The 24,490-nt window shown below is 57.4% G+C and overlaps 2 protein-coding genes across 3 annotated transcripts; both read left to right on the top strand.

Moving 5' to 3' along the window:
• Positions 1-3,538: 3,538 nt before the first annotated feature.
• On the top strand, positions 3,539-11,084 carry ERF (Ets2 repressor factor). 2 transcript variants are annotated; one of them, XM_012653358.1, is made up of 4 exons: positions 3,539-3,725; positions 8,089-8,323; positions 8,697-8,812; positions 8,917-11,084. In XM_012653358.1, the coding sequence occupies exons 1-4, from the start codon at positions 3,704-3,706 to the stop codon at positions 10,188-10,190; spliced, it is 1,647 nt and encodes a 548-aa protein (XP_012508812.1). In that variant the 5' UTR covers positions 3,539-3,703; the 3' UTR covers positions 10,191-11,084. The 2 variants fall into 2 exon arrangements, with proteins under 2 accessions (XP_012508812.1, XP_012508813.1); XM_012653359.1 differs by lacking the exon at positions 3,539-3,725 and adding an exon at positions 4,073-4,168.
• A 3,777-nt stretch (positions 11,085-14,861) lies between these two features.
• Positions 14,862-24,490, top strand: GSK3A (glycogen synthase kinase 3 alpha). The gene is made up of 11 exons (XM_012653357.1): positions 14,862-15,310; positions 17,032-17,219; positions 18,523-18,606; positions 18,778-18,888; positions 20,597-20,727; positions 20,820-20,926; positions 21,924-22,021; positions 22,098-22,193; positions 22,598-22,784; positions 23,146-23,238; positions 23,835-24,490. Exons 1-11 carry the CDS (start codon positions 15,028-15,030, stop codon positions 23,906-23,908), a joined length of 1,452 nt encoding a protein of 483 aa, XP_012508811.1. The 5' UTR covers positions 14,862-15,027; the 3' UTR covers positions 23,909-24,490.

Genomic DNA, 24,490 nt, shown 5'->3' with positions numbered 1-24,490 from the left:
ACACTGCCGAGGCAGTTGGATGTGCTAGATTGGAGTTCAGGGGAGAGTCGTGAGCCAGAGATAGCAATGTGGGTGTAATTAGCATGGAGATGGTATGTCCACCACAGGACTGGTGGCACCCATCAAGGGGATAAGTATAGATGGAGGAGAAGAGAGGGCCCAGAAGCCCAGTCGCCTTTAAGGAGCCTTGAAGTAGGGTTTTGGCCCAGGTAACTGTGCTGAGGTGTGGTTCGAGATTCTCCCCAGAATTGCCATCACGGGTGCGTGATTGGTCATGTCTGGAGTGGCCACATCAACGGTGTCAGGCACATTAACAAGTTCACAAATGGGGACAAGGAAAAAAGGGTTGCCCATTATTTATATCAGTGGAGTTTGATGGCAAGAGATGGATACATCTCTGGAGTGAATCGTTACTATGTATCAAAGGGTTTGGAGGATACTGATTAAGGAAGCGTTTTCCTGATTGATGAAAAAATAACTCAGTTATGGTCATCTACGCCTGCTAGAAGGTTATACAGTGTATTGGGTAGCATGCAGTGTGTTATATGGTGCTTAGCAAAAATAAAATGAAAAAAAAAGAAAAAAGAAAAGGGCCTTTAACTTCTCAGGTCGGGGAGATGAGAAAGAGTGATACTCTGTTAAGGTTACATTCTCTGGTCACACTGTTTGTGGTGGCTACATTGTCTATATGCGGTGGATCATACTACTTCTAAGGTAAGTACAATACTCTTAGGGTCTTAATGGTTTATTATTTCTCATAGGGCTGATGGGTGGGTTGCGATTCTGATTTATATTGTCTACATAGTTTCCTTTTCAGGAGTGAGATGGCAAGTCTGTTAAATGTCTGACTTCTGTGGGGACGGGGCTTGTGCATGTCTTCGCCTGACAATGGTAGGATAAATGTTATCTTGTCAGGGTAGTAAACTGGAAGAACTACCAGGTCCAAGCAATGGGGCTGTCCTCACCGTCCGCACAGAGTTGCTTTCTGCATACAGTGTTGCACGGTTCATGGCACGCAGGTCCTGGGTCCATGGGAGGCTGCACTTTCCACCAGCCCCAGGGGTATTTTTGGAGGCTTTTCACAGTGAACTTGGGGGGGGTGGCGGGGGGGGTCCCCTTGTTTATTGGAGTTGAAATGGCCTTGGTTAGATGGCATGTCTTCAAGGAATGGCCAGTGGTGATGAATAGTTTTTATCACAGATTCACAAAATCTGGGTGTTTCACACAGTAACAGTGGGTCTGTCATCTCTGGGGGTGAGTCTCAGTGTTCAGGCAACTGGGAATTACCCAAGAGGATCCACATTTCTGTGGTAGAGTCACACGGAATCCCGGAAGGTTACAATATCCATGGACAGGTTTGCATGAACCACCAAAGTCACGAGGCCCAGTGGACATTTTCACTAGGGACTCTCCCGTGAGGCATGCCCACCATCTATGACCCTGTTTCATACAAACAGTGGGTTTGAGCTGTCCGTCTGGGTCAGGGTGGGATTATGACATTAATAGACAATTTCACACTGTCAGTGACGTGTGTTTATCGTCTGTAGGTTGAGGGGTGCTCACATTATCCATCGGGTATAGAATTCACTCTGCTAATAATTATTACCAGTATTTATTCACATCCCTGATTTCTCACAATCACTTCGTCATGTAGGGTCTATTAATATCCCCATTTTACAGATGAGGAAACTGAGGCTCAAAGAGGTGAACTCACATGCTCTATGTAGTTGGAAGTAGCAGAGTTAGCAATCCAGGTGTCTGTCTTGCTGGTGGGAGGGTAGGGGTCACTGGGGTTGATAACTGATCTATTGTCTTTGAAACTTTGCATTATCTTTTCGGGGGGGCAGTAAAGGAGGTATTAATAGTAAAGCATAATGGTTAAGTGTGGTGTTTAGGAATTGGATAGATCTGGGTTAGAATCTGGTTCCAATACTTCCGGGCTACAGGACTTTGGCAGACTGATTTCCCCTGTCAGAGCCTCACTTTGTTCATCTGTACATGGGGATAACAACAGTAATTCCCCTCACTGGGATTTCGTGAGTATTAAATGAGAAGATGCCCCTGACAATGCTTGGCCCAGTGCCTGGCACATCATGAACACTTGGAATTCGGGAGCTGTTATTCTAACAATGATGATTATTATTGCTGGACCACACTGCTCCCAGAGGGTTACAATATCCGTGGGGGAGCTGCACTGTCCGTAGACAAGGTTACATAATTCCCTAGGGGGGTGATGCTTCCCTGGAGGCCTTGGTGTCCCCAAGGAGGAGGCCTGAGACTTTTTCTGAGGCACTGGTGAGGAGCTGGTCTAAGGCGGACTAGGAACCCAGCAAGGGAAAAGGCCCGGCTGGAAGCCCTAAGAACCCAGAGTCTGACCCCTGCAGGCCTTCCCTCTCTGTGACTTGTCTGTCCTCCTTGCCCATCTTCTGGGTTTAGGTCTCCTCTCCATGCTCCCCCTCCTTTGATACCTCAGAGTCCCTTTTGAGACTCCGTTCCCAGGCCCCGGTGTGAATATTGCTTCTGTGTGCTCTCTACCCTGCTGCCGACTGGCTGCCTCCAGCAGATCTGCACTCTGATTTCCTGTTTCCCGGAGCCTCGGGCTCCATCCTTCCCTCCCGGCTGCAGCGGAGAACAGAGACTTAACACTTCCCCACGCTCCGGCTTTCGCTCTTAAGCCCTGTCTTCCTCTCTCCTGGTGACCCCCCCCCCCGTGTCCCTTGGGAGCACATTTGTTCAGACTTTGGTCGCCCCCTCGTATCCTGGCCCCACCTCCGGAACCCCCTGCCCTAGTGGTGGACTGGAGGTGGGGGGACCTCCGGCGCCAGCCGTGTCCCCAGGACAGCTGCAGGCTGGGGACGGTGGGGGGGGGGCTCCCAAATGCATTCCCTTTGGTCACTTCCTCCCCAGCTGGACTAGGGCTATCACGAAGGCCAAGACCCCAGCCCCACGGGAGCGGAGGACACAGCCGCCTCCCCGTTTCCGATGCTGGGAAATGCTTCCCACCCATTCCACCCCACCCCTGGACAGCTGCCCCCATTCAGGCTCAGGGTTGGGGGGGCTGGGTAAGGCCAGGCTGGGAAATACTGTGGTCTTAATCATCCTCCAAGGTCCTGATCGCCCCCACCCTGCAGAGGAGATTGTTTCCTCCCCAAAGGTTCATGCCCCCTTCCCACAAAAGTTTCTGACCCCCCTCGGAAGATTCCCGCTTCCCCCTTACAAGCTCCCACAAGAAACTGGAGTCCGCAGTGGGCAGGAGAGGAGGAGGGGCAGCAGGTAGCGAGTGCCGGGGACTGAAGTTATCTGCAGACTTGGAGCCTCAGAGAAGGGTCATGACCCCCAGGACCCCATCCCACCCCCGCCCCCTCCTTCCTCCCTCCCCCGCCGCGCGGCTCCTTTAAGCCCAGCGCCGGCCGGTCCTCAGTGGCTGCGCGCCGGCGAGCGTGTGTGTGAGTGAGCGGGGAGGGGGCGGGCACAGTGTCTCCATGGCGACGCGGCGGTGACGTCGCCGGCCGGGGGGCGTGGGCGTCCCGGCCCCGGAGTGCGATATTAACCCGGGAGGCGGCGGCGGGGAGGGGAGAGGCTCTGAGAGGCGAGGCCGGGTGAGGCGGCGAGGGCGGCCCGACGGGCGCGGGACGGGACGGGGCAGCGCGGGCGCCGGGAGCCACGGCCCGGAGTCGGGGCGCCTCGCCCCGGGCCCCCCAGCATGAAGACCCCGGCGGACACAGGTGGGGGCGGGGGCAGCACGTGTGGGGGAGACTTGTTGCCCCGGGAAACCGGGTGGAGAAACTTTGGGGGGGCTAAAGGGGTCCAGGGGAGCTCGAGTGATCCCCAGTTCTGGGGGACCCCCAAGCACTGGAGACCTGTTGCTTCTTGCGGCGCTAACGGGGGTTGCTGCCTGGGACCCCCGATTCCAGGCTCCCGGCGGAGTGGTGTGGGTGCTGCGAGTCGTGGTCCTCTCTACCTACCGGGACCCCGCAAGCGAGGCTCTCCCCCGCTCCCGGGATCACGGGGGTGGCGAGGTGCTTCCCCGCTGCTCTGTCACGTTGCACTCTGGGGGCCGGGACGTGTGCAGGGCGGGGGGGGTGGCTGTCCACCGGGCCCGCTATCCCCGGTTCCGCGTTGCGCGGTCCGGCCCGTGACCTTCACAGCGGCGCGTGCCCCGCACCAGGTTAGCGAGGGATACGGGATGGCCTCTAGGAGGAGGGCGTGAGTGGGGAGTCCAGGACTCGGGGTCCCGGCTGCACTGCCCCTCCCCCGCCCGTCTTCGCCGGCTCCTCGTTCCCCCGCCCTCGCGGAGTCGCAAAGTTCCAAAGCGCAGCCCGAACGTTCGAAAAAGGAACTTTTTGTTTCCGACCTTAGAACGCGCGGCTTTAAGGTGGCTCCGGGGAGACCGGGGTACCCTCCTCTCGCGCCGCCCGGGGCCCGGGGTTGAAGAGGGTGGGGAAGGTAAGGGGGACGCGGAGGCTCCCCCCTCGTCCCCCCTCCCTGATCCAGCTCTTCTTTTTCAGCGGGCCGTCTTTCCCTCCGCCCATCTCTCCTCCGCCAACTTGCTCCTCCTTAAGGGGCCAAGGTTCCCCTCCCCCCTCAGTCGGCGGTCGGGGGGCGGCGGGATTAACCCCCCTCCCACTCGGACTTTCCCCCCTCCCCTCCCCCGCCGCCCCCGGGCTCGGGCGGGCTGGACTTTGCGCCGGATCGTGCAGGGGGAGGGGTCCTAGCCGCCCCCTGCCCGTCTACCCCGTCGGAATCCGGCCCGGGGCGGGGACGGGGGAGGGGGAAGGGGGCCGGGCGCCGCTGTTCAAACTTGTTTCCTTCCCCCGGCGGCGGCCGCGGCTGGGGCTCCTGTGTGCGGGTGTGTGCCCCGACCGGCCCACCCTCCCCACCCCACCCCACTCCCCTGCTCGGCCGGTGGGGGCGGCTCTTAAAGGGCTCCGGCAGGGCTCCAGTGGCGGGGGATTGGGGCCGAGGAAGGGGGCTGGGAGTGGGGCAGGGGTGCGGAGTGCAGTAGGGTCAGTCACGTGCGCCCCACATACTCCCCGGCTTTCACTAGCTCCCGGCATGCTGGGCCCTGGGGGCAGCAGGAGCCTCCCCTCGCCCGAGGAGGGGGCCAAGGCGCCCAGACAACCCCGCCTCGTTTTCCCTCCTTGCTAAGGGCCTTGGCCTGATGGGACCGGCTGAGCCGCTTCCCCAACCCTGTCTGGGGGCCGAGCAGTGTGTGGGTTCTGTGACGGGGAGGGGGAGGGGCGGGGGCCCCGGAATGGCCTTCCGATCGGTCATCTTTCAGTCTGCCTCCCGGCCTGCCGCTACGCACCCTTCCATCCGATCCTCCATCCCGGCCCCTCTCTCCTCTGCCGTGGCTGTTTCCCACTTCCTGTTTTCTTCCCGGCTCTGGCGCCATAGAGGGCTGCCTGGAGTGGGGGAGGTGGTAGGGCCCCCCAGGAGGCCAGCATGTTCTTCCTCTGTCACCACTCCTCCCTTCCGACCCCCACAGTAGCTTAGAAAAAGTTTGGGCAGTCAGTGAAGTTGGGGGGTTCCCGGGAGTTCTGTCCCCCCAGGCTTGCACAGTCTGTCTGGGAGAATCCGTACTCCGCCTCTGTGGGACCCAGGTGTGCCTCTGGGACCTCGCCATCCCATCCCTTCCTGTCTGTCTGCTGCCACTTCTATACCCTGTCTGGCAGCTTTGCTCTCTCAGTGTGGCTGCTCCCTCCGTGCCTCACTGGGCCCCGTGCTCCAGCGGTCCTGCACCCCCAAGCCTTCTTGGTGCAGGTCCGGTGTTTCCCTGTTTTAAGCACGTGGACGCATACACAACACACTCACACATGCTCCCCTTGCCCGTGCCTGGCTCCTGGCTCCAAGGCCTGGGGAACAGAGCCCCATTGAGACACCCTGACGTCACCCCCCCTTCAGACTCCCCCCTGAAAGCTGGGAACAGGCCCTCGTGTATGCTGTGTCCGATGAGGAAAGCCGAGGAAAGCCGGCATTGGGGTGGGCCTGGGAGTGGGGAAGGGTCTCTGCCAGGAGTGGGAGCCAGGGTCCAGGCCCCGAGGGGGGGTTTGCTCAGGAAAGGGGGTTAACAAGGGGGCCTGGGACAGCTCCCAGAATGCGGCTTGAGGCCTTTCCAGAGCCCCCCCACCTCCTTTCCGAGTTCCCTTTGTGTTGCATGTAGTCTCTCTCACTCCCTCTCTTCTGCAAAGTTTATTTTTAGCCTCCTGCTCCCCCGCTCCCAGGACTGTCGCTGCACACACGTTGCCTGGTTACCGGGACACGGAGGCTGGGGCGGGTGGGCTGGGAAGGGTGGCTTTAATTTTGGGGGGAGGGTGGAAGTCAGCAAACCCCCCCACCCCCATACTGATGTCTCAGGGGCTTCAGCCCCCCTCCTGGGTCTGGAGCCAGATTGGGGCTGGGGTGGAAGTAGCATGGCACTTCCTGCCCTGAGAGGGGCCAGAAGCTTTTTGGAGGGGATGTGAGGGCACAGGGAGCTGGTGGTTTGGTCACCTGGGTTCCAGAGGCCTCTGGGCCCTGAGGGAGACCCTGGGACCTGGATTCTCTAGTAGAGTGAGGGTAACGGGGTGAACACCTAGATTCCCAAGAGATGGATGGGGCTATGGGCCAGGGGGTCCCTGGAGGGATTATCAGGGGCTGTCACTTCTAAATGGAATAGGGACTGCTGGTATAGGACTCCCGTCTGAGAACAGCTGGAGGTCATATCCCTGGAGCCCTGAGGGGCTGGCTGGTTTGAGGCTGGGATTTCTGAATGGGACAGGGACTGGGTAGGGAATGCCATACTGGCCATCCCAGTCTAGCCAGGGCCAGAGTCAGGGGCCTGGGTCCCGTGAGGGACAGTGAGCTCTGTATTTGAGGGGATGGTCCTTGTGGGAGCAGGAACTACTGATCCCCTATGTTCCCAAGGGGAGGGATCCCCGGTTGGATTCCAGACAGGGGTGGAGTCTCTGAGGGAGGCCGGGTTGGTACCTGCTTGAGCAGAGACCAAGGAAGGGAGACTGACCCTTAAGGCCTGACTGGGACCTGGGACCCCGCCCATCTTTAGCAATCCACCTTGGCCTTCTCTCTCTAGTGGCACCAGGGCCCCTGCCCTGCCTTCCCCCTCCTTCCTTTCCTCCCCTTTCCCTCCTCCCACCCCTCCATTACCGGCTGCCTAGTGCTGAATTATTGATGGCCCCTGATTACCCGGGGGTTTGGGAAATGACAACAACCGCAGCCCCCCCACCCCAGGCTGCCCACCCCCTCTAGGGACCAGCCAGCCCACCACCAACCTCTACCCAAGGTTAATGCTGGGGGCGGGCAGGCAGGTGGGCAGGGGAGAAGCTGAGAATGAGAAGGCAGAAGTGGGAAGAGGGCGACAGCTCCAGCGGAGCCTGCTCTGTCTCAAGGCCCAGGCTGGGGCCCCTCCAGCCGGGTCAGGCCTGGATGCCTGGGTCTGGGGAGGGCAGCGCAACTCAGAGGGTCCAGGGCTTGGGGGGGGGCCCACTCAGACAGTCTGGGTTTCACTCTCCAGGGAAGACAGAAGCCTCTGTGTGTGCAAGCGCTGACCTCATCGTCAACCAGCCACCCCACCCCTCCTGGTCCTTTTAAGAAAAAAAAATCCTCCTCTCTGGTCCTGGGTGGGAGTAGGGGCTCTGTCAGGTTTTGGGGGGAATGACAGTGTGTATTCCTAAGAAGGAGACTGGGGGGTACAACTGGTTCTGAATGGTAGTGGGGATGGATTGGGGGGCTGCACCCCAACGCAGCTGGCCACGTGTGCCCCTTCCTGCCCCTCCCCCACTGGCAGCCCTGCCCGCCGGCCTGGCTTGGTGCCTGGCCCCCTGGCACTGGCCCCGGGACCCGCCGCCGACGGTTTCCTGTTTCTCCCGGTGTCGCCGGAGCAGGCTCCAGCTTCCCTTCCCCCTAGCTCCTGTCTAGCCCCCTCACACAGACAGACACGCACTGTCTTCTAACCCAGGTCCTGACTTGGCTGAGGGGAGACAGGTTGCCCCACCTTGAGGGCGGGGCAGAAGGTAGACCCTGGGATGGGGCCCAGAGCCCCGGACTTGGCATCCTGACCTGGGGCCACTCCCTGCCTCCTGTCCCCAGGGTTTGCCTTCCCGGACTGGGCCTACAAGCCCGAGTCGTCCCCTGGCTCGAGGCAGATCCAGCTGTGGCACTTTATCCTGGAGCTGCTGCGGAAGGAGGAGTACCAGGGCGTCATCGCTTGGCAGGGGGACTACGGGGAATTCGTCATCAAGGACCCCGACGAGGTGGCCCGGCTCTGGGGTGTCCGCAAGTGCAAGCCCCAGATGAATTACGACAAGCTGAGCCGGGCCCTGCGGTGAGGAGGGCTGGGGGCCCCTGAGCAGACGTGGACAGCCCCCACCTGTTGGGAAGCCCCTCACCCATGGGAACAGCTTTGGGTTTGGCTCCTGGCTCTGCTACATCCTAGCTGTGTGACCTTGGGCTGGTCCTAGTCCTTCTCTGAGCCCCTTGATGACACAAGTGTCCTGAGGAGAGAATATAGTCACCAGTGGAGCCTCTAGTCTAGCCCCAGACCTGAGGGCAGAGCTGGTCCTCGCCTTCCAGGCACTTGATTTCTCTGGTGGCCCGTGTTTCTTGGCTGCCCTTTGCACCCAAGTGTGTGTCCAGGTATGGAGTCTAGACCCGAGTCCCCTGTACCTGACCATCCCAGTGGTATTTCTCACCCGCAGCTATTACTACAACAAACGTATCCTGCACAAGACCAAGGGGAAACGGTTCACCTACAAGTTCAACTTCAACAAACTGGTGCTGGTTAATTACCCTTTCATCGACGTGGGGTTGGCTGGTGAGTGCCGGGGAGAGTGGGCATGGCCTCTGAGGGAGGACAGGGTCTGTGTGTATGTCCCAGATAGGCCAAGGGCCTTGATACCATGTCTCCTCTCCTGCCAGGGGGTGCAGTGCCCCAGAGTGCCCCACCAGTGCCATCAGGTGGCAGCCACTTCCGTTTCCCTCCCTCAACGCCCTCCGAGGTGCTGTCCCCCACCGAGGACCCCCGTTCACCACCGGCCTGCTCTTCATCCTCATCTTCCCTCTTCTCGGCTGTGGTGGCCCGCCGCCTGGGCCGAGGCTCAGTCAGTGACTGTAGCGATGGCACATCAGAGCTGGAGGAGCCACTGGGAGAGGACCCCCGGGCCCGGCCACCCGGCCCTCCGGAGCTGGGTGCCTTCCGAGGGCCCCCGCTGGCCCGCCTGCCCCATGACCCTGGCGTCTTCCGTGTCTACCCCCGGCCCCGGGGTGGCCCTGAACCCCTCAGCCCCTTCCCCGTGTCACCTCTGGCTGGGCCTGGCTCCCTGCTACCCCCTCAACTCTCGCCGGCTCTGCCCATGACACCCACCCACCTGGCCTACACGCCCTCCCCCACGCTGAGCCCCATGTTCCCCAGTGGTGGGGGGGGCCCCAGTGGCTCGGGGGGAGGCTCCCACTTCTCCTTCAGCCCTGAGGACATGAAACGGTACCTGCAGGCCCACACCCAAAGCGTCTACAACTACCACCTCAGCCCCCGCGCCTTCCTGCACTACCCCGGGCTGGTGGTGCCCCAGCCCCAGCGCCCTGACAAGTGCCCGCTGCCACCCATGGCACCTGAGACCCCACCGGTCCCCTCCTCGGCTTCGTCATCCTCTTCTTCCTCTTCCTCCCCATTCAAGTTTAAGCTGCAGCCGCCCCCACTAGGACGCCGGCAGCGGGCGGCTGGGGACAAGGCTCTGGCAGGCGCTGACAAGAGCGGTGGTGCGGGCGGGCTGGCCGAGGGGGCAGGGGCGCTGGCCCCACCGCCGCCGCCACCGCCCCAGATCAAGGTGGAGCCTATCTCGGAAGGCGAGTCGGAGGAGGTGGAGGTGACTGACATCAGCGATGAGGATGAGGAAGATGGCGAGGTGTTCAAGACACCCCGCGCCCCACCCGCGCCTCCCAAGCCCGAGCCCGGCGAGGCGGCCGGGGCAGCCCAGTGCATGCCCCTCAAGCTGCGTTTTAAGCGGCGCTGGAGTGAAGACTGTCGCCTGGAGGGGGGTGGGGGCCCTGCTGGGGGCTTTGAGGATGAGGGTGAGGACAAGAAGGTGCGTGGGGAGGGGCCCGGGGAGGCTGGGGGGCCCCTCACCCCCAGGCGGGTGAGCTCTGACCTCCAGCACGCCACAGCCCAGCTGTCCCTGGAACATCGAGATTCCTGAGGGCTGTGGGCAGGGGACCCGGGTCCCCCCTACCCCCCATGCTTCTTTCGCTGCCTTAACCCCCCCATGCCCTGGAGGTGAGGGCAGCTCTCTAGTCTCTTCCCTGCCTCCTTCCTTTCCCCTCCCCACATTTTGTATAAAACTTTAATTTCTTTTTTTTTTTTTTAAATGGTGGGGGTGGGTGGGTGCTCAGGGCTGGGGGCTGCCCCCTGTCTCTGTGGGTTTCTAAGCTCTGGGCAAAGTGGTGTTGGGGGGAGGGAGGGGGGAGTTAAGGGGGCCACCTCCATTCTGAGGAATTTATATTTGAACTGAGGCTGTGGCCTTAACACCCAGGAACTTTTTTATTACAATCGCTTAGGAAGTAAAGCCTTGTCTCCCTCCCTGTTCTCTGCCTCTTGTACCTCTCCCCTCTGCCCCCAGCCACCCTTAGTCCCTGCCCTGCCTTCCCTGCCCCTCCAGGGGCCATGAGTGCCTGGGTTTCTCATACCCCACAAGGTTACAGCAGCGGAGGGAGGGACAATTTTATGATGAACCAAAAATTCCATTTTGGGGGGGTGGGGGGGTGCGGAGGAGGGTAGAGGGGTGCCACCCAGGGGCCACAAATCTCTACAAGTGCCTGCTATCCCGCTCCCACTCCCCACCCCAGCACCAGTCCAGCCCCTTCACCCCCAGCTGCTCCTAGGACTGGCCCATGGGCAGGCGGGTGGGGAGATGGGGAAGGGGGTGCCCTCAAACCAAACTGGAAGCCCCCTCTGCCTCCCAGCTGGGGCCCCGGGGGTGGGGTAGGGGGGCTGTGGTCAAGCCTTATTCTGTATTGGGGACTGAGGGTGGGGGGAGGGAAGTAGGGGGCTGCTGGAGAATGTATTCAAAACAATAAAACTTTGGACCTTTGGATGCAGTGATCTGTCCTAGGGGCTGGGTGCAGCCACTGTAGGGCCACAGCCTTTGCTTGATTCTGAAGGTCGCGTCCTGGACTTGCTCCCCAGTGGATCTGTGGCCGCAGGGCCTAACCTCATCTGAATGGGTCAAATCCATGCCTGGGAAACCATCTCCGGACCTCTGGGGCACAAAACCCCTGGAGCTTGATGATTAAGGTCTCAGGCATACTCTGGCCCTGTATCTGACTGCTCCCCTGTTCCATAGGGATCTGCTTGTCCTTGGAAGCTCTTTAGACTCATCGCCCTCACTCTTCTGATTGCGTGCAATACCTTCCCTCTCCTAGCTCTGTGAAGTCACCCATGCCCCAGCTCCTGGCGAAGGCCAGGAGCTCCTTTTTGCACTCCCTGGAGCTCCCTGTCCTCATGGCTCCCCGAACACCCAACAAGGTGGGGGCAACCAACTCATTTCAGTGACTTTAAGGCCGAGCCAGGACTTCAGATGCGGTCTGTCGCCAAAGCCCACGTTCTTTCAACTCCTGAATTTTTTTTCCCTAAAGCCAAGATGGTTGGATCCAGTTCTGGCTCTCAGGATCATAGGATGTGAGAAATGAGCTTGTAAAAAACTAGAAGCTGAGATTGGAGAGCTCAAATCAAGGATGAAAGAACCAGGAGGAGGAATCTAGGCTGGAAGTGCCCTTAGAGACAAGCCCAGTCTCTCCAGTGCAGGTGAGGTGCCTGAGGCCCAGAAAGGGGAAGGAGCCTCCCTAAGGCCACACAGCTGCTAAGAAACGGAGTGGGAATTGAGGGCTCAGGGCCTATTGGACTGGATTCACCGCAAAACTCCACCCCGTGCAACCCTGAGGAGGAAGAAACGTTTGTTGACTGGCAACTGCTACCCACTCTCGATTAAACCTCATCTCATGCCAGCCCAGAGTGGGTGGTCCCAGATGATGTCGCTTGGCAGCGAAGAGAAGATTCGGGGCTGGGGTACTGGCAGGAAAGTGAGGCTCCCGTGGCAGCCTGCAGGCAACTGCTCCCTCTCCTGGGTGATGTAAGTCATTCCCTAGGGTGGGGGCCACTGGGCTATTTCTGGAAGTTGGGATGAGGCATGTTTCCTGGCAACATAGATGCGGCAGAGTTGGTGGTGGGGTGATGGAGAAGGGGATGTCGTCACTGTGGGGAGTGGGGAAGGACCCTGACTAGTGTCCTCAGTCCCAGACCCTAGTGCCTTCAAAGCACCTCTAACCACATCTAAGGCGGATTCCTAAGTGCTCAGCTCCAAAACTGCTGGTCAGGACGGACTACAGCCCTACCAGACCTGTTGACCCAGATTCTGGTTGTGTGGGATGTCGCAGGTGGCATCTGGCCTTGAAACTCCCGCAGCTCCCCCAATCTTTAATCACCCACCTAAGTCCATTTGCAGGCTTGAAATGTTCCTGAAAGACAACACCCTTGGTCCTGTCCATATCCTCTGAGATTGTTGCTTCCAAGTTGAAAGCCCTTTATAGATCTCTCAGGACACTTCACAGGATTAATTCATCCCATCAGAGACCCCTCCTTTGCACCTGTAGCCCCCCAGCACCTCCACAGCTCCCCCAAAACTCCTTCCTGATGCTTCTCACCATCTCTCACACCTTCAGGTCGCTCAGAGATGCCCTTGGTCACCAGTAATTTCTCACAGCCTCCCACAGACCTTTTACAGACACCTTAAGCCCCCTCAGATTTCTCCACTGGTCCCCAATAATTGTTCTCAGGTGCCTATAGACCATCAAAGAGCCCTTCGCCTCTCCACGGACTCCCCTCAGTCCCTCGAGACACCCATAGGCCTCTCTTAGATACTTATAACCCTTCCTAGCACCCCTCCAGGAACGTTCTTACCCCCTACAAACATCCTGACAGATTTCCTCAGACTGTCACCCTCGAATTCCCACAGACCCCAGTCCCCTCGCGGCGGTTGCCCACACGCTTCTCATTGCGCATGTCCCACGCGTTCTGGCAGTTAAGTAACCGCCGCTGTCCTGCCTGGTTTCGCCGCCTGTGAACCTTCTTGGTCCCGTATGGGATTCCCTAGGTCACGGGGCTTGACTCAAATTTTTACTTTCCTACTCAGAGCTGCCGTCAGAGGGCAGCAGGAACCGTTTGGCTGGGAAACTACAACTCCCAGAAAGCCCCGCTCCGAGCTGTGCGGGGATGTAGCCACGTGCGTTGTGAGGGTAGCGGAAGTGTGTCCGCACTTTGCCTTCTGGGTAATGTAGTCTGAAAAGCCTGTGGCGCTACCACCTGACGCGGTTCTGTGTTCACTGGGAATCGCAGTCAGGAACAAACGGAGTGGCCAGGACATTCTTCTGGCTTCAGAAAGGGCAAGACAGTTAGTAGGAACACAGTTTCGGATTAAAGTGAAGTCCACAGACTCCATTTCCCACCACTCCACGAGGCGCTTTCAATCTAGTCCCAAGTATTTCCGTTGGTGGAGGGGTGGGGCGCGCGCGCGTGCACACACACACACTCACTCACAGAACTCTGTTTCCCAGCGCCCTTTGGGAGTACCCTTCTTCCGGGTATTGATCGATAAATGGGACGACTCATTGAGGGCGCAAAACCAAAGGCTACTCCTTGTAGCCTGTCTCCTTGTTTTGGGTCCTCCCGGATCCTGTAATATAAGAGGCGGGAGAACGCAAAACTTAATAGGGGTTCAAGACAAATTCTATTTCCGTCTTTTTAACGCTCGGCTCAGTTTGCTGATGCGAACCACATTGCTAGAAAGAGCTAGACTGTATCCGAAGACTAGTGTCCCGAGAAACGGCCGGGAATTTTATTTTCCAAGTCTTTTGCGGAGGGCAGGGAGGGGACTTCTTTTCTTTTCTGATATGTGGTCACCAGGCACTTGAAGGTGCTTGGCTCCATTTTCCAGCATTCTCTTGATCGACCTCGGCTCTTCCTTAGGACCTAGGGGCGATGAAAGAGGCACTAAAACACTTTTAGTGCGGTCTTTAACCTTTCGCTCATACTCCCCGGACAGGGCCGTGGGACTCCACTTCCCAACAAACCTCTGCACACTCGCCTCACAAAGGGTCAGGATTCAGTCTGCACTATTCCCCAGCATGCTTCGGGCTCATGGTCGATCCCGCCCCCTCAGTCAATGGGGAGGCTGCCTTGAACTCCATTTCCCAGAAGACACCAAGGCTCGCTGTAGCAACTGCACTGAAGGCTTGGCGTCGACTACATTTCCCGGCAGGTAGTGCGGCCTAGCGCACCGAAGAGGCGGAGTGCGATACGTACTCCATTTCCTAGCTTATCTCCGGAACTGCAGTAGCCACTTGGGGCTTAGGGACCACCTGGAACTCCATTTCCCGGCGTGCTTTAGAAACGACTTTACACCTGCAATGCGGTGAGGGAGTGGCGGACGACTCCATTTCCCGGCTTGCCTCAGGGTCCGAGATTTGCGAGTTCACGGGCGCCGACTCAATTTCCCAGAGTGCACCTGGCGCCAGTAGACTAAGTGAGCGACTGGTCTCTGTGTCCCATCGTGCCTCAGAACTGCACAGCTTAGGGCCGGACTGGCTGCAATGGAGTGAATGTGAGGCTGTTTCCCAGAGTGCTTCGGGGCCCACCTTGGTACCGTCGGCGGACAGATTACCCAGGACTCTATTTCCCGACGTGCAGCGCAACCCGTCATCCCCGCTGCGTACTCGGAGGCCTTTGCGGACTTCATTTCCCGGCGTGCCACGCGGCTCCCTGTGCGGACCGGGGACGGTGACGGCGGCGCAGACGGCAGTCGGACTGCATCTCCCGGCTTGCCCCGCGGCGGGCGCTGGGCCGGAGCCGGAGCCCGAGCGGCGCGGCCTGGAAGAGGCCGGAGCCCGGGGGAGGCGGCGGCAGCGGCGGCAGCGGCGGCAGCAGCAGCGGCGGGGACAGCCCGGGTAGCCCGAGCCCCGCGACCTGGGCCTGTGCTCGGCGCCATGAGCGGCGGCGGGCCTTCGGGAGGCGGCCCTGGGGGCTCGGGCCGGGCGCGGACCAGCTCGTTCGCGGAGCCAGGCGGCGGAGGCGGAGGCGGCGGAGGCGGCCCCGGGGGTTCGGCTTCTGGCCCGGGCGGCACCGGCCTCGGGAAGCAGTCGGTCGGGGCCATGGGTGGGGGCGTGGGGGCCTCAAGCTCCGGGGGTGGCCCCAGCGGCAGCGGCGGAGGAGGCAGCGGCGGCCCTGGCGCGGGCACTAGCTTCCCGCCGCCCGGAGTGAAGCTGGGCCGTGAGTACTAGGAGTGCCCATATGGGGAGGTGATCGGGATTCCAAAGCTCTTAAAACGTTGATCAGCTTCTTTCATATGCCTAGATAGGAGCTCGAGGTCACTATTCCTCAACACTGGGATCTGAGCTCTCTTCCTCCCAGAAAAAGGGGTTTGGGGGTTACCGTCTCTTGGAGTTTAGGATCAGAATTACTAACACTCAAAGAAACAAGGGTTACAAGTCTCTATTATTCCAGTGTCGATGTCTTGGGTCCTTGAGTCTTAAAAACGGGGATCTGACGTTGCCATCCATTAGAGAACAAGATCAGAGGTCACAGTCGCTTGCAGATGGGGATCTAAGGTTATTGTCCCCTAAGAGAACAAGAATAAAGTCACCCTCCTAAAAGGGGACTCTGCGTTTGCTCTCTTTCAGAGGATGGGGATTTGGAGTGACTATCACTTAGAAGCAGGAATTTGGGGTTACTGTGTCCCCAAAGAACAGGGTCAGGGCTTTCCAAACCTGGTACTCAGATCACATTCCCTTCTAAAACACAAGGCCTGGCATCATTACCCACCCAAAATGTGTAGAGCTGTACCACCAGTGGTCAGAATTAATAGTTGTTGCTTCTTAGAAATAAGGATAGATTGGGAGTCAGCATATTCTTCAAACCAAGTCCATAGTCACTGTTAAAACACATGGCTTGGTGGGTCTTCTTTAATAAAAATGGAACGGAGGCAGAGTGGGTCATTTTCCCACAGAATATGGATCTGAGATTATACTTCTTTACAATGATCATTCCGGGTTATGGTGTCATTGGCTCTGAAAACAATAGTGATGTAGGGTCATCTCTCTCCAGAAGAACGTGTCACTGGCACCTGAAAATGGATTTGGTTCAATTCCCCAAAGAAAAGGGATCACTATTCCCTAAGAATGGCACCAAGGTACCATTCAGAGAATGGGAGTTGGGAATTGTATCTTTCCTTCAAAGGACTGAGATAGCAATAGCCCATTGATAAAAGAGATCAGGTTCACCATTCTCAGAATTTGGTGCCTGCCCATTAGAGACCCTCCATATACAGGGAGGGGTCGGGTGTTCTGGACCACACAGATGAGGAGGTCAGGTCAGTGCCTTCTCTAACCCCAAAGTACCAAAAAGTGAGGGGCAGGGAACTAGTACACGTACTAGAAGAGGAGATTCATTTCTGTCACCAAGAACCAGTGGTGAAGTTACCAACTCCACTAGGGGAGGACTTAGAGGTCAATATTCTCCAGGCTGTGAGAAAGGTTAGTGCTTTCCTAAAGTAGGAGTCTCTCAGGGTTACTTCTCCCTTAAGAGGAAGAAGTTAAGCCAAGCTTTCCCCAAAGAGGAGGAACCAGAGGGCAGTAGGCCCAGAGTGGATGGATTCAACATCTCAGGGGTGTTGGTGTCTCCCAGTATCAAGAGGGGCCAGTGATTTGCTACTTTCTAGAAGTGGAAATTAGGGGTTGCCAACCCTTGAAGAGCAAAGAGGTTTAGGTGTCAATATCCTCCCATTTGGGAGGAGGCAGGATTTAGGGTTCCCTGATGGAAGAGAGAAAAGGTCACTGGGAGGGTTCCAGCAGCCACTTTTCCTTAAAGAGGGGGAAGGGACAAACAGGCCCCCAAAGAGCTTCCTGTGGAGATTTCCCTTTCTCACAGCTCCAGGATGGGGTAATGGCCAGACAGGAAAGGTCAGTGGATTATGTATCCCATTTGTTCCCCAGGTGACAGTGGGAAGGTGACCACAGTGGTAGCCACCTTAGGCCAAGGCCCAGAGCGCTCCCAAGAGGTGGCTTACACAGACATCAAAGTGATTGGCAATGGCTCATTTGGGGTTGTGTACCAGGCACGGCTGGCAGAGACCAGGGAATTGGTCGCCATCAAGAAGGTTCTCCAGGACAAGAGGTTCAAGGTAGCTTGGGAGGAATGGGGACAAGGAGGTTTGGGGACTGGGTATGACTGGTGGGAGAGCCCCAGCAAGAGAGCTAGAATCTGGGGTTTCAGAATGATTTGAGTGTGGGCCAGAGGAGAAAGGGGGTAAAGAAAGAAATGAGAAGAGGAGAAGAAATCTTTTGTTCTTTGTGTGGAAGGTGGGAAATTTGGATTCCAGGAGAGTCGAGAGCTGACATTTATTGGGCGTTTGTAAGTGTAAGTGCTTTATAGGCAGGTTCTTGTTTAACTTACGTAAAGATTCTCTGAGGGTAGGTACGCTGTTATGCTCATTTTAAGTGCAAAGGGACAGAAAAACTCGGATAAGAGAAATGTCTGAGGTCATACAGCGTCAAGACTGAATCTGGCCTGATTCCCAAGCACTCTACTCTAACCTCTTGGTTACACTTCTCTCAGAGAAAAAAGGAAACTGGCAGGTTGATGCAGGTGGTTCTGAAGGTCATGTTCTGCCCAGGTGTTTGGCAAGTGCAGGACAGGATGGAGGTGCCCTGTGAGCCAGCGGAGGCCCGGGGAACTAGAAGGAGATGGAGAAGATGGAAGCTGAGGAAAAATTGATGTTCGAAGGACTAGCATTTGGCGCCTAGGCTAGTCTGGACGTGGGAGGACTGAGCCCAGCCGTAAGGGAACCAGGCCGGGGCCTGGGTCTTGGCAGGGAGAACACATGGGCAGGAGGAGCTCCAGGGTGTCAGTCAGCCTTTGAGTTCCAGAAGTGAGAGGGACCTGGGGGCAGGGAGTTTCTAGGCCCCAGAGGGGAATAGAGAATGGGGCCTTCTGGGAAAAGGTGAGGCCTGGAGTTTGGGGCTCAGGAACGTGTCCAAGGACTCAGATGCTTCGAGGGGAAGCAATAGAGAGTGGTGGGGACCGGGGTGAACTGAATGGCCACTGCTTGTCTATTGTTGCTTGTGCCACATAGGGCAGCAGGCCTCGTGTGGCCACGTCATCTGGTTTTTCCAAAGAAGCTGAAAACTAGATTTTTATGTGGAGCCATTTGATTTTTAAATAGCTGTAATAAATTGAAATTTGTAAGAAGAGTGGGCTGAAGAAAGCACATTCGTGGTCTGGGTTTAACCCAGAGGCCTTCAGCTTGTATGGGAAGGGAGTGAGGACTGGGGGATGCCCCAGAGGGGCCTGGAGCTGGGGCGCAGGGAGTGGCTGCCTGGCTGTATGGAGAGGAACAGGGGAGCAGGGCTGTGGTGAGGGGTGCTAGGGAGGGGAGGCAGACAGAGTTGGTTGTATTCTCAGGCAATTCTCCCTTTGCCTCCAAGAACCGAGAGCTGCAGATTATGCGTAAGCTGGACCACTGCAATATTGTGAGGCTGAGATATTTTTTCTACTCCAGTGGGGAGAAGGTGAGACCTTGGGATGGTGGGGGGCGGCGGGGGTGTTCCACCTGGACTCCACCCATTTCCCCACCCACCGTTCCCATGAGTGCCAGTCCTCCCACGGTTCCCTACACACCTTCCTTCCCCGCTTCCTCAGTCTTCTCACGGTGCCTCATACCTCTTCTTTGCTCTCTGCAGAAAGACGAGCTTTACCTAAATCTGGTGCTGGAATATGTGCCCGAGACAGTGTACCGGGTGGCCCGCCATTTCACCAAGGCCAAACTGACCATCCCCATCATCTATGTCAAGGTAGGCAGTCAGGCAGGCTGCTGCGGCCTGGGCTCACAAAGCCAGGGACTCTGGAGCCTTCTGCTTTTTATCGGTTCCTTTATCCTCCAATTATACGTCGGTCTCTGGAGGCTCCGTGTTCCCTGCCCTTGCCCCCGTGACCCCCAGCGATGGAGCTTGCCAAACACGGGAGGGCCAAGGCGAGGCCAGACTGAATCAGGAAGGCAGCCTGACCAGGGGACTGAGGAGGCTGCAAGGTACCTGCTCAGGTCCCTACTGGGAGCGCAGTGGCACCAGGGGTGTTGGGATTAGCGCAGGATAAGGGAGCGCGCAGTAGGAACCAAGAACGCAGAGGGGGAGCTGCTGAGGTCGGAGGCCAGGCCTTCGGCGCCTTGGTCGGGGGGTACGTGGGAAGGAGTTAGGGTTGGAGGAAGGTTAGTATGCAAAGAGCCTGGAATGCATCTTCATCCATCGTCTGTGCAGGCTCGGTCCCCATTGCCTGGCACCGTGCCCTGGGTGTTACAGAGCCTCAGAAGGTGTTTGAATGAATGAGTGAATGAATGAAGCCCAGGGATGATGTGGAGAACAGGGGCTGGAGCAGCCTGCTGCATTGGAAGGAGGTGGGTGGGTTTTGTTTGTTGGAGGCTGCCTGGGGCAGCTGTTCCTGCTGGCTCTAAGTGCCCCAAGCCTGGGTGAGCTGATGGGGGCTCTACCAGTGGTTGTTGCTGTTGGACCTCCCCTTGGAGGGCAGTTCTCTGGTTTGGTGAATCTATCTTGTGGCTACCTACATACTGGGCCACATACTGGCGATTCCAGAGCCGCCACTGACTGAGACCCAAGCCTTGCCCTTGATGAGCTCTCAGTTTGGTAGGGTAGACAAGCAGTTACAGAAAACCGTGAAACCAGCTGGGTACTGTCATGCTAGAGGGAGCACAGGCTATTCTGGAAATAGAGGAAGCCCCGAGCCTAGCCTCGTTTAGGAGTGGGAAGGATCAAGGCAGGCTTCCAGGAGGAGACCAGGCACAGGGCAAGGAAGTGGCATCTCTGGCTGAAGGGAACGGGAACAAGGGAGGAGGTGGCGTGGGAAGTAGCCCTGTGTGCGGTGGAGAAATCGAGCCATTATTACAGGCCAGGTCCTAGTCTAGGCCGTGGCGGATGCAGCCATGCCCAAAACTCAAAGGTGCTCCCGAGGCACTTCTGTTCTACCCAGTGGGAGGAGAGCGGTGGGGGGATGGAGTTGGAGAGGACGCCGGCTCGGGGGAGTTTTCGCTGTCAGGTTAAGGAGGCTGAGCCCTCCCCAGAGCCAGTGGTTCCCGGTGAGGGGGAAGCTGAGTGTCTGACTCCTGCCTGCTTTGTGACAAGGCCTTCCGACATATCTCTTACTTGGCAGGTTTCTGCCAAGGGGTGTGATTAAAGCAGCAGTTCTCAAAACGTGGTCCCAGGACCAGCACCAGCATTGGAGGGCTTGTTGTGAATGCCCCATTCTGAATTCACTGACCAGAAACTCCTTGGAGTAGGGCCCAGCAGTCTCTGTTTTAACAAGTCCTCCAAGTGACTGTGGTGTACACTAAAGTTTGAGAACCAAGGGTTTCAAACAAGGGCGTCCCTGAAGCTGTAGGGGCAGCAGGGAGAGTGGCCCGGAAGGGCTCTGCAGGCCGAGACGGTGGTACAGTGGTGTGTCGTGTGGGAAGGGCTGGGCTGATGTCCTGCTGTCCTGTACCTGCCCCAGGTGTACATGTACCAGCTCTTTCGGAGCTTGGCCTACATCCACTCCCAGGGTGTGTGTCACCGTGACATCAAGCCCCAGAACCTGCTGGTGGACCCCGACACTGCCGTCCTCAAGCTCTGCGATTTTGGCAGGTGGGCCTGACCTGGGGCATGCTGGGTGGCTGAAGAGGCAGGGGTGACTCCGACCCTTGCCTTGTGTTTACCCCTCCCATCTCTTCCCACAGTGCAAAGCAGTTGGTCCGGGGGGAGCCCAACGTCTCCTACATCTGTTCTCGCTACTACCGGGCCCCGGAGCTCATCTTCGGAGCCACTGATTACACCTCGTCCATTGGTCAGAGTTAGGGAGGGTTGGGGTGGGGAATGACAGTCTTGGCAGGTTCTGAGCTCTTTCTGTGTGCTGTGTGCCAGGCTTGGTGATAAAGCTTAACATCTGTTCTTCTCCTCAGTCCTCACAAACTTGGGAGGTTGATGCTATCGTATGCTCGTTTTACAGAGGCGCAATCTAAGGCTTAGCGCTGTGAGGCCGCCGTCCTCACTGCTGGGACTGGGCAGGGCTGGGATTTGAAAGCTGACCTGACTCCAGAGTCCATACCAGCTCTGGAACCTCCCAGTCAGCCTTCTGTTCTCAGCTGGGGGAGGGCCTGGTGGTGACCTTGTGGGAGCTGAGAGGCAAGGCTTTGCCACCATGAAGGTGCAACCTGCTCCCAGGGCCTGTGTCTTTTCCTGTTGGAGGGGACGACAGTGCCACCTTCCAGGCATGAGGGGCAAGCTGAAATGAGGGGATGAATGTGAAAGTTTGATAGAGAACATTCAGCAGCAGCGTGAGGGAACGTGTAGTCCTCAGGTACGAGCTTGTGCTGTCGGGGTCAAGGTACAGACCAGGGAGGGGCGAGGCTGCCAGGCTGCAGCTCTTCCCTTTGCAGGATGAGGCTGGGAAGTGAAAAGGGCAGTCCAGGATTTAAGGCTTTACTTTCCTGTGGCCCAAAGAACACAGGTGCCTGTTGGCAGGTTTGGGCCTAGTTTGGTTTGTCCTCCATGGCTAGAGGCAGAGGAAGAACTCATTGGGGTCTCTTAGCAGAAAGAGGCCATGAGGGCTGGAAACATACCTAGGCCGGAGAGTGCAGCAAAGTCAGGCAGACCTGGAGGTTCAAGGTCAGGCTTGTGTTCTTAAGCTGTGTATGACCTTGGGCCAGGTGCTTCATCTCTGAGTTGAGAAAATGGAACTCCTGACACCTCTCAGGGTGGCCGTGAGGAATAGAAGCATTTGTGGGGTGCTGGGCTTGGTGGCCCTGCTCGCCTGTTCTTGACCCTCCCCCATTTCCCTCCAGATGTGTGGTCGGCTGGCTGTGTACTGGCCGAGCTCCTCCTTGGCCAGCCAATCTTCCCTGGGGACAGTGGGGTGGACCAGCTGGTGGAGATCATCAAGGTGAGGGCAGGGCCACGGTGGGCAGGGGCAGGGCTGAAGGTAGGGGTCCTGTCTCAGACCCTCCCTCTCCCTACAGGTGCTGGGAACACCAACCCGGGAACAAATCCGAGAGATGAACCCCAACTACACGGAGTTCAAGTTTCCCCAGATTAAAGCTCATCCCTGGACAAAGGTGGGGCAAGGCCAGGGGCTCAGGCAGTATGGCTGAGGGGTGGGGCCTCCTTGCAGGCCATGTGCTCTGGTGACTTGGCTTCAGAATCACGGTTGGGAGGATTCAAACAGTTATCCAGGGATCAGTAACTTTTATCAGATTTCAGAGTTTATGGGATTTTAAAAGCTGAGGACCCACAAGTAAATTCGAGATTCCCATTTTTTATGGTGGGGAAGCTGGGCTGGCTGCTCACCTGGTACAAACTGACCCCTCCCTCAGTGGTTGTGCTTAAGTTTCCTCATTTGGAAGGTGGCTTTATGGGAGGCAGGCAACCACACTTGCCAGGGGCACTGCGACAGTGAGACACAGGAGCATGCCAGTGCCCGTGGCCTCTCACCCTCATGACCCTGTGCACGCGTCCCCAGGTGTTCAAATCTCGAACGCCGCCAGAGGCCATCGCGCTCTGTTCTAGCCTGCTGGAGTACACACCGTCCTCGAGGCTCTCCCCACTAGAGGCCTGCGCCCACAGCTTCTTTGATGAACTGCGATGTCTCGGAACCCAGCTCCCCAACAATCGCCCGCTCCCGCCCCTCTTCAATTTCAGTCCTGGTGGTGAGGGCACAGCCTGGGATCTGGGGAGCGGAAGGGCCAGCCAAAGATTGTGAAGAGCTTGGTGTTGAAGACAGGGTGGGGATCTGGGGGTGTCGGGGGCAGTACAAGCAAGGCCTGGGGCTTGGGGAAACAGCCCCCAGATTCAGGGACAACCGAATCTGCTTCAGTTGTGCTCAGCTGTGATCTGCCTTGTGCTGAGCTCTTTCTGGTTTTTCAGTTAAAGAGTTCTGTGGCTAAAAGTGTCCACAGATAGCTGGCCTTGCCAACAGCTGGGTCCCCTTTTGGTGCCCATCATAACTCTAACTGGGTCTCTAGATGCCCTGCCTCCACCCTGACTGGGCATGTCAATTCCTGTCTCTAGAACTCTCCATCCAACCATCTCTCAATGCCATTCTCATCCCTCCTCACTTGAGGTCTCCAGCGGGCACTACCACCCTCGCCCAGTCCTCACAAGGTAAGTTGGGGGCCGTGTGCTTCGGGTTAAAGCAGCGTTTCTCAGCCAGGGGAGCGTGGAGCTGTTCTCACAGTCGCTGAGTTTCCTGCAGATATTTTTAAATTGGTGACATTTGGATGGCATAGAAAGCATATTTTACAACATGTGAATGGTCACCTCTGTAGGGCATTATTGCCTACATTTGTATTTAAATGCTAACTGAAAAACTAAAATACGTTTGGCCTGAACAAACAAAACCGTTGAATTTGTTGCCTACGTTTTAAAAACTGGGCTATTTGGTGTAAAAATCCAGATGTCATGTTTCTCTTGGGGGAGAAAATCAGATCACGCAGCAACAGCCTGCCTGTCCTCCCGCCAGTAGTCAGCTAGGGCCGAGTCCGAGCCGCCCCTCTGTGCAAAGCCTGGCGCTCTGGTGTGTCATCATCCTGGCCCTTTGGCATTTGTGTTTGCCAGCCTGAAACTAAAGTGATAGCATTCAACTTTTAATATGGTTTTAATATAACATATAGTATCTTACAGTGAATTCCTACTCTCAGGGGCTCGGGGTTGTCTGAAAGGCAAAGGCTAACTGTCTACTCCTTCCTCCTTCCCTTCAGCTTTAACTGAGACTCAGACCGGCTCAGACTGGCAGTCGCCCGATACCACACCAACTCTCAATAACTCTTCCTGAGGGCCCTGCCAGCCACCCTTCCACTTCCATCTGGGAGCCCCATGTGGGGCTGGGAGGGGGCCGTAGGCCATCAAGCTCCTGCCCTGGCTGGGCCCCTAATGAGTCCCTGTCCCCACCTCCAGTCCCTCCCTCACCAGCCTACCCTGTGGTGGGCTTTTTAAGAGGATTTTAACTGGTTGTGGGGAGGGAAGAGAAGAAAGGAAGGACAGGGGGTTGGGGGCATGAGGACCTCCTACCCCCTTGGCCCCCTCTCCTCCACCTCCTCCAACCCCCCTCCCCTCCTGTGTCCCTTGTAAATAGAACCAGCCCAGCCCCCATCTCCTTTTCCCTTCCCTGGCCTCCGGGTGTAAATAGATTGTTATAATTTTTTTCTTAAAGAAAACGATTCCCACTGTCCAACCTGGCCCTTCCCCCTCCTACAGCTGTATCTCCCCTCCTGTCCTCTGCCCCCAAGGTCTCCTCCCTCCTCATCCCACCCTGGAGGGCTGGAGGAGTGGGGAGAGCTCCTGATGTCTTAGTTTCCACAGTAAGGTTTGCCTGTGTACAGACCTCCGTTCAATAAATTATTGGCATGAAAACCTG

The sequence above is a fragment of the Propithecus coquereli genome, unplaced genomic scaffold, assembly GCF_000956105.1.
Source record: "Propithecus coquereli isolate 6110/MARCELLA unplaced genomic scaffold, Pcoq_1.0 Scaffold42, whole genome shotgun sequence".
Taxonomy (NCBI): domain Eukaryota; kingdom Metazoa; phylum Chordata; class Mammalia; order Primates; family Indriidae; genus Propithecus; species Propithecus coquereli.
Note: the sequence above shows the minus strand (reverse complement) of the source record. Positions and strands in the feature narration are given on the sequence as shown.

Excerpts from the sequence above, each read along its gene's own strand:
- ERF (XM_012653358.1), top strand. The coding sequence starts at position 3,704 with ATGAAGACCCCGGCGGACACAG. Across the intron at positions 3,726-8,088 it reads GAAGACCCCGGCGGACACAG|GGTTTGCCTTCCCGGACTGG; the intron begins GTGGGGGCGGGG and ends TCCTGTCCCCAG. Across the intron at positions 8,813-8,916 it reads CATCGACGTGGGGTTGGCTG|GGGGTGCAGTGCCCCAGAGT; the intron begins GTGAGTGCCGGG and ends CTCTCCTGCCAG.
- GSK3A (XM_012653357.1), top strand. The coding sequence starts at position 15,028 with ATGAGCGGCGGCGGGCCTTCGGGAGGCGGCCCTGGGGGCTCGGGCCGG. Across the intron at positions 18,607-18,777 it reads TCTACTCCAGTGGGGAGAAG|AAAGACGAGCTTTACCTAAA; the intron begins GTGAGACCTTGG and ends TGCTCTCTGCAG. Across the intron at positions 22,022-22,097 it reads AGCTGGTGGAGATCATCAAG|GTGCTGGGAACACCAACCCG; the intron begins GTGAGGGCAGGG and ends CTCTCCCTACAG.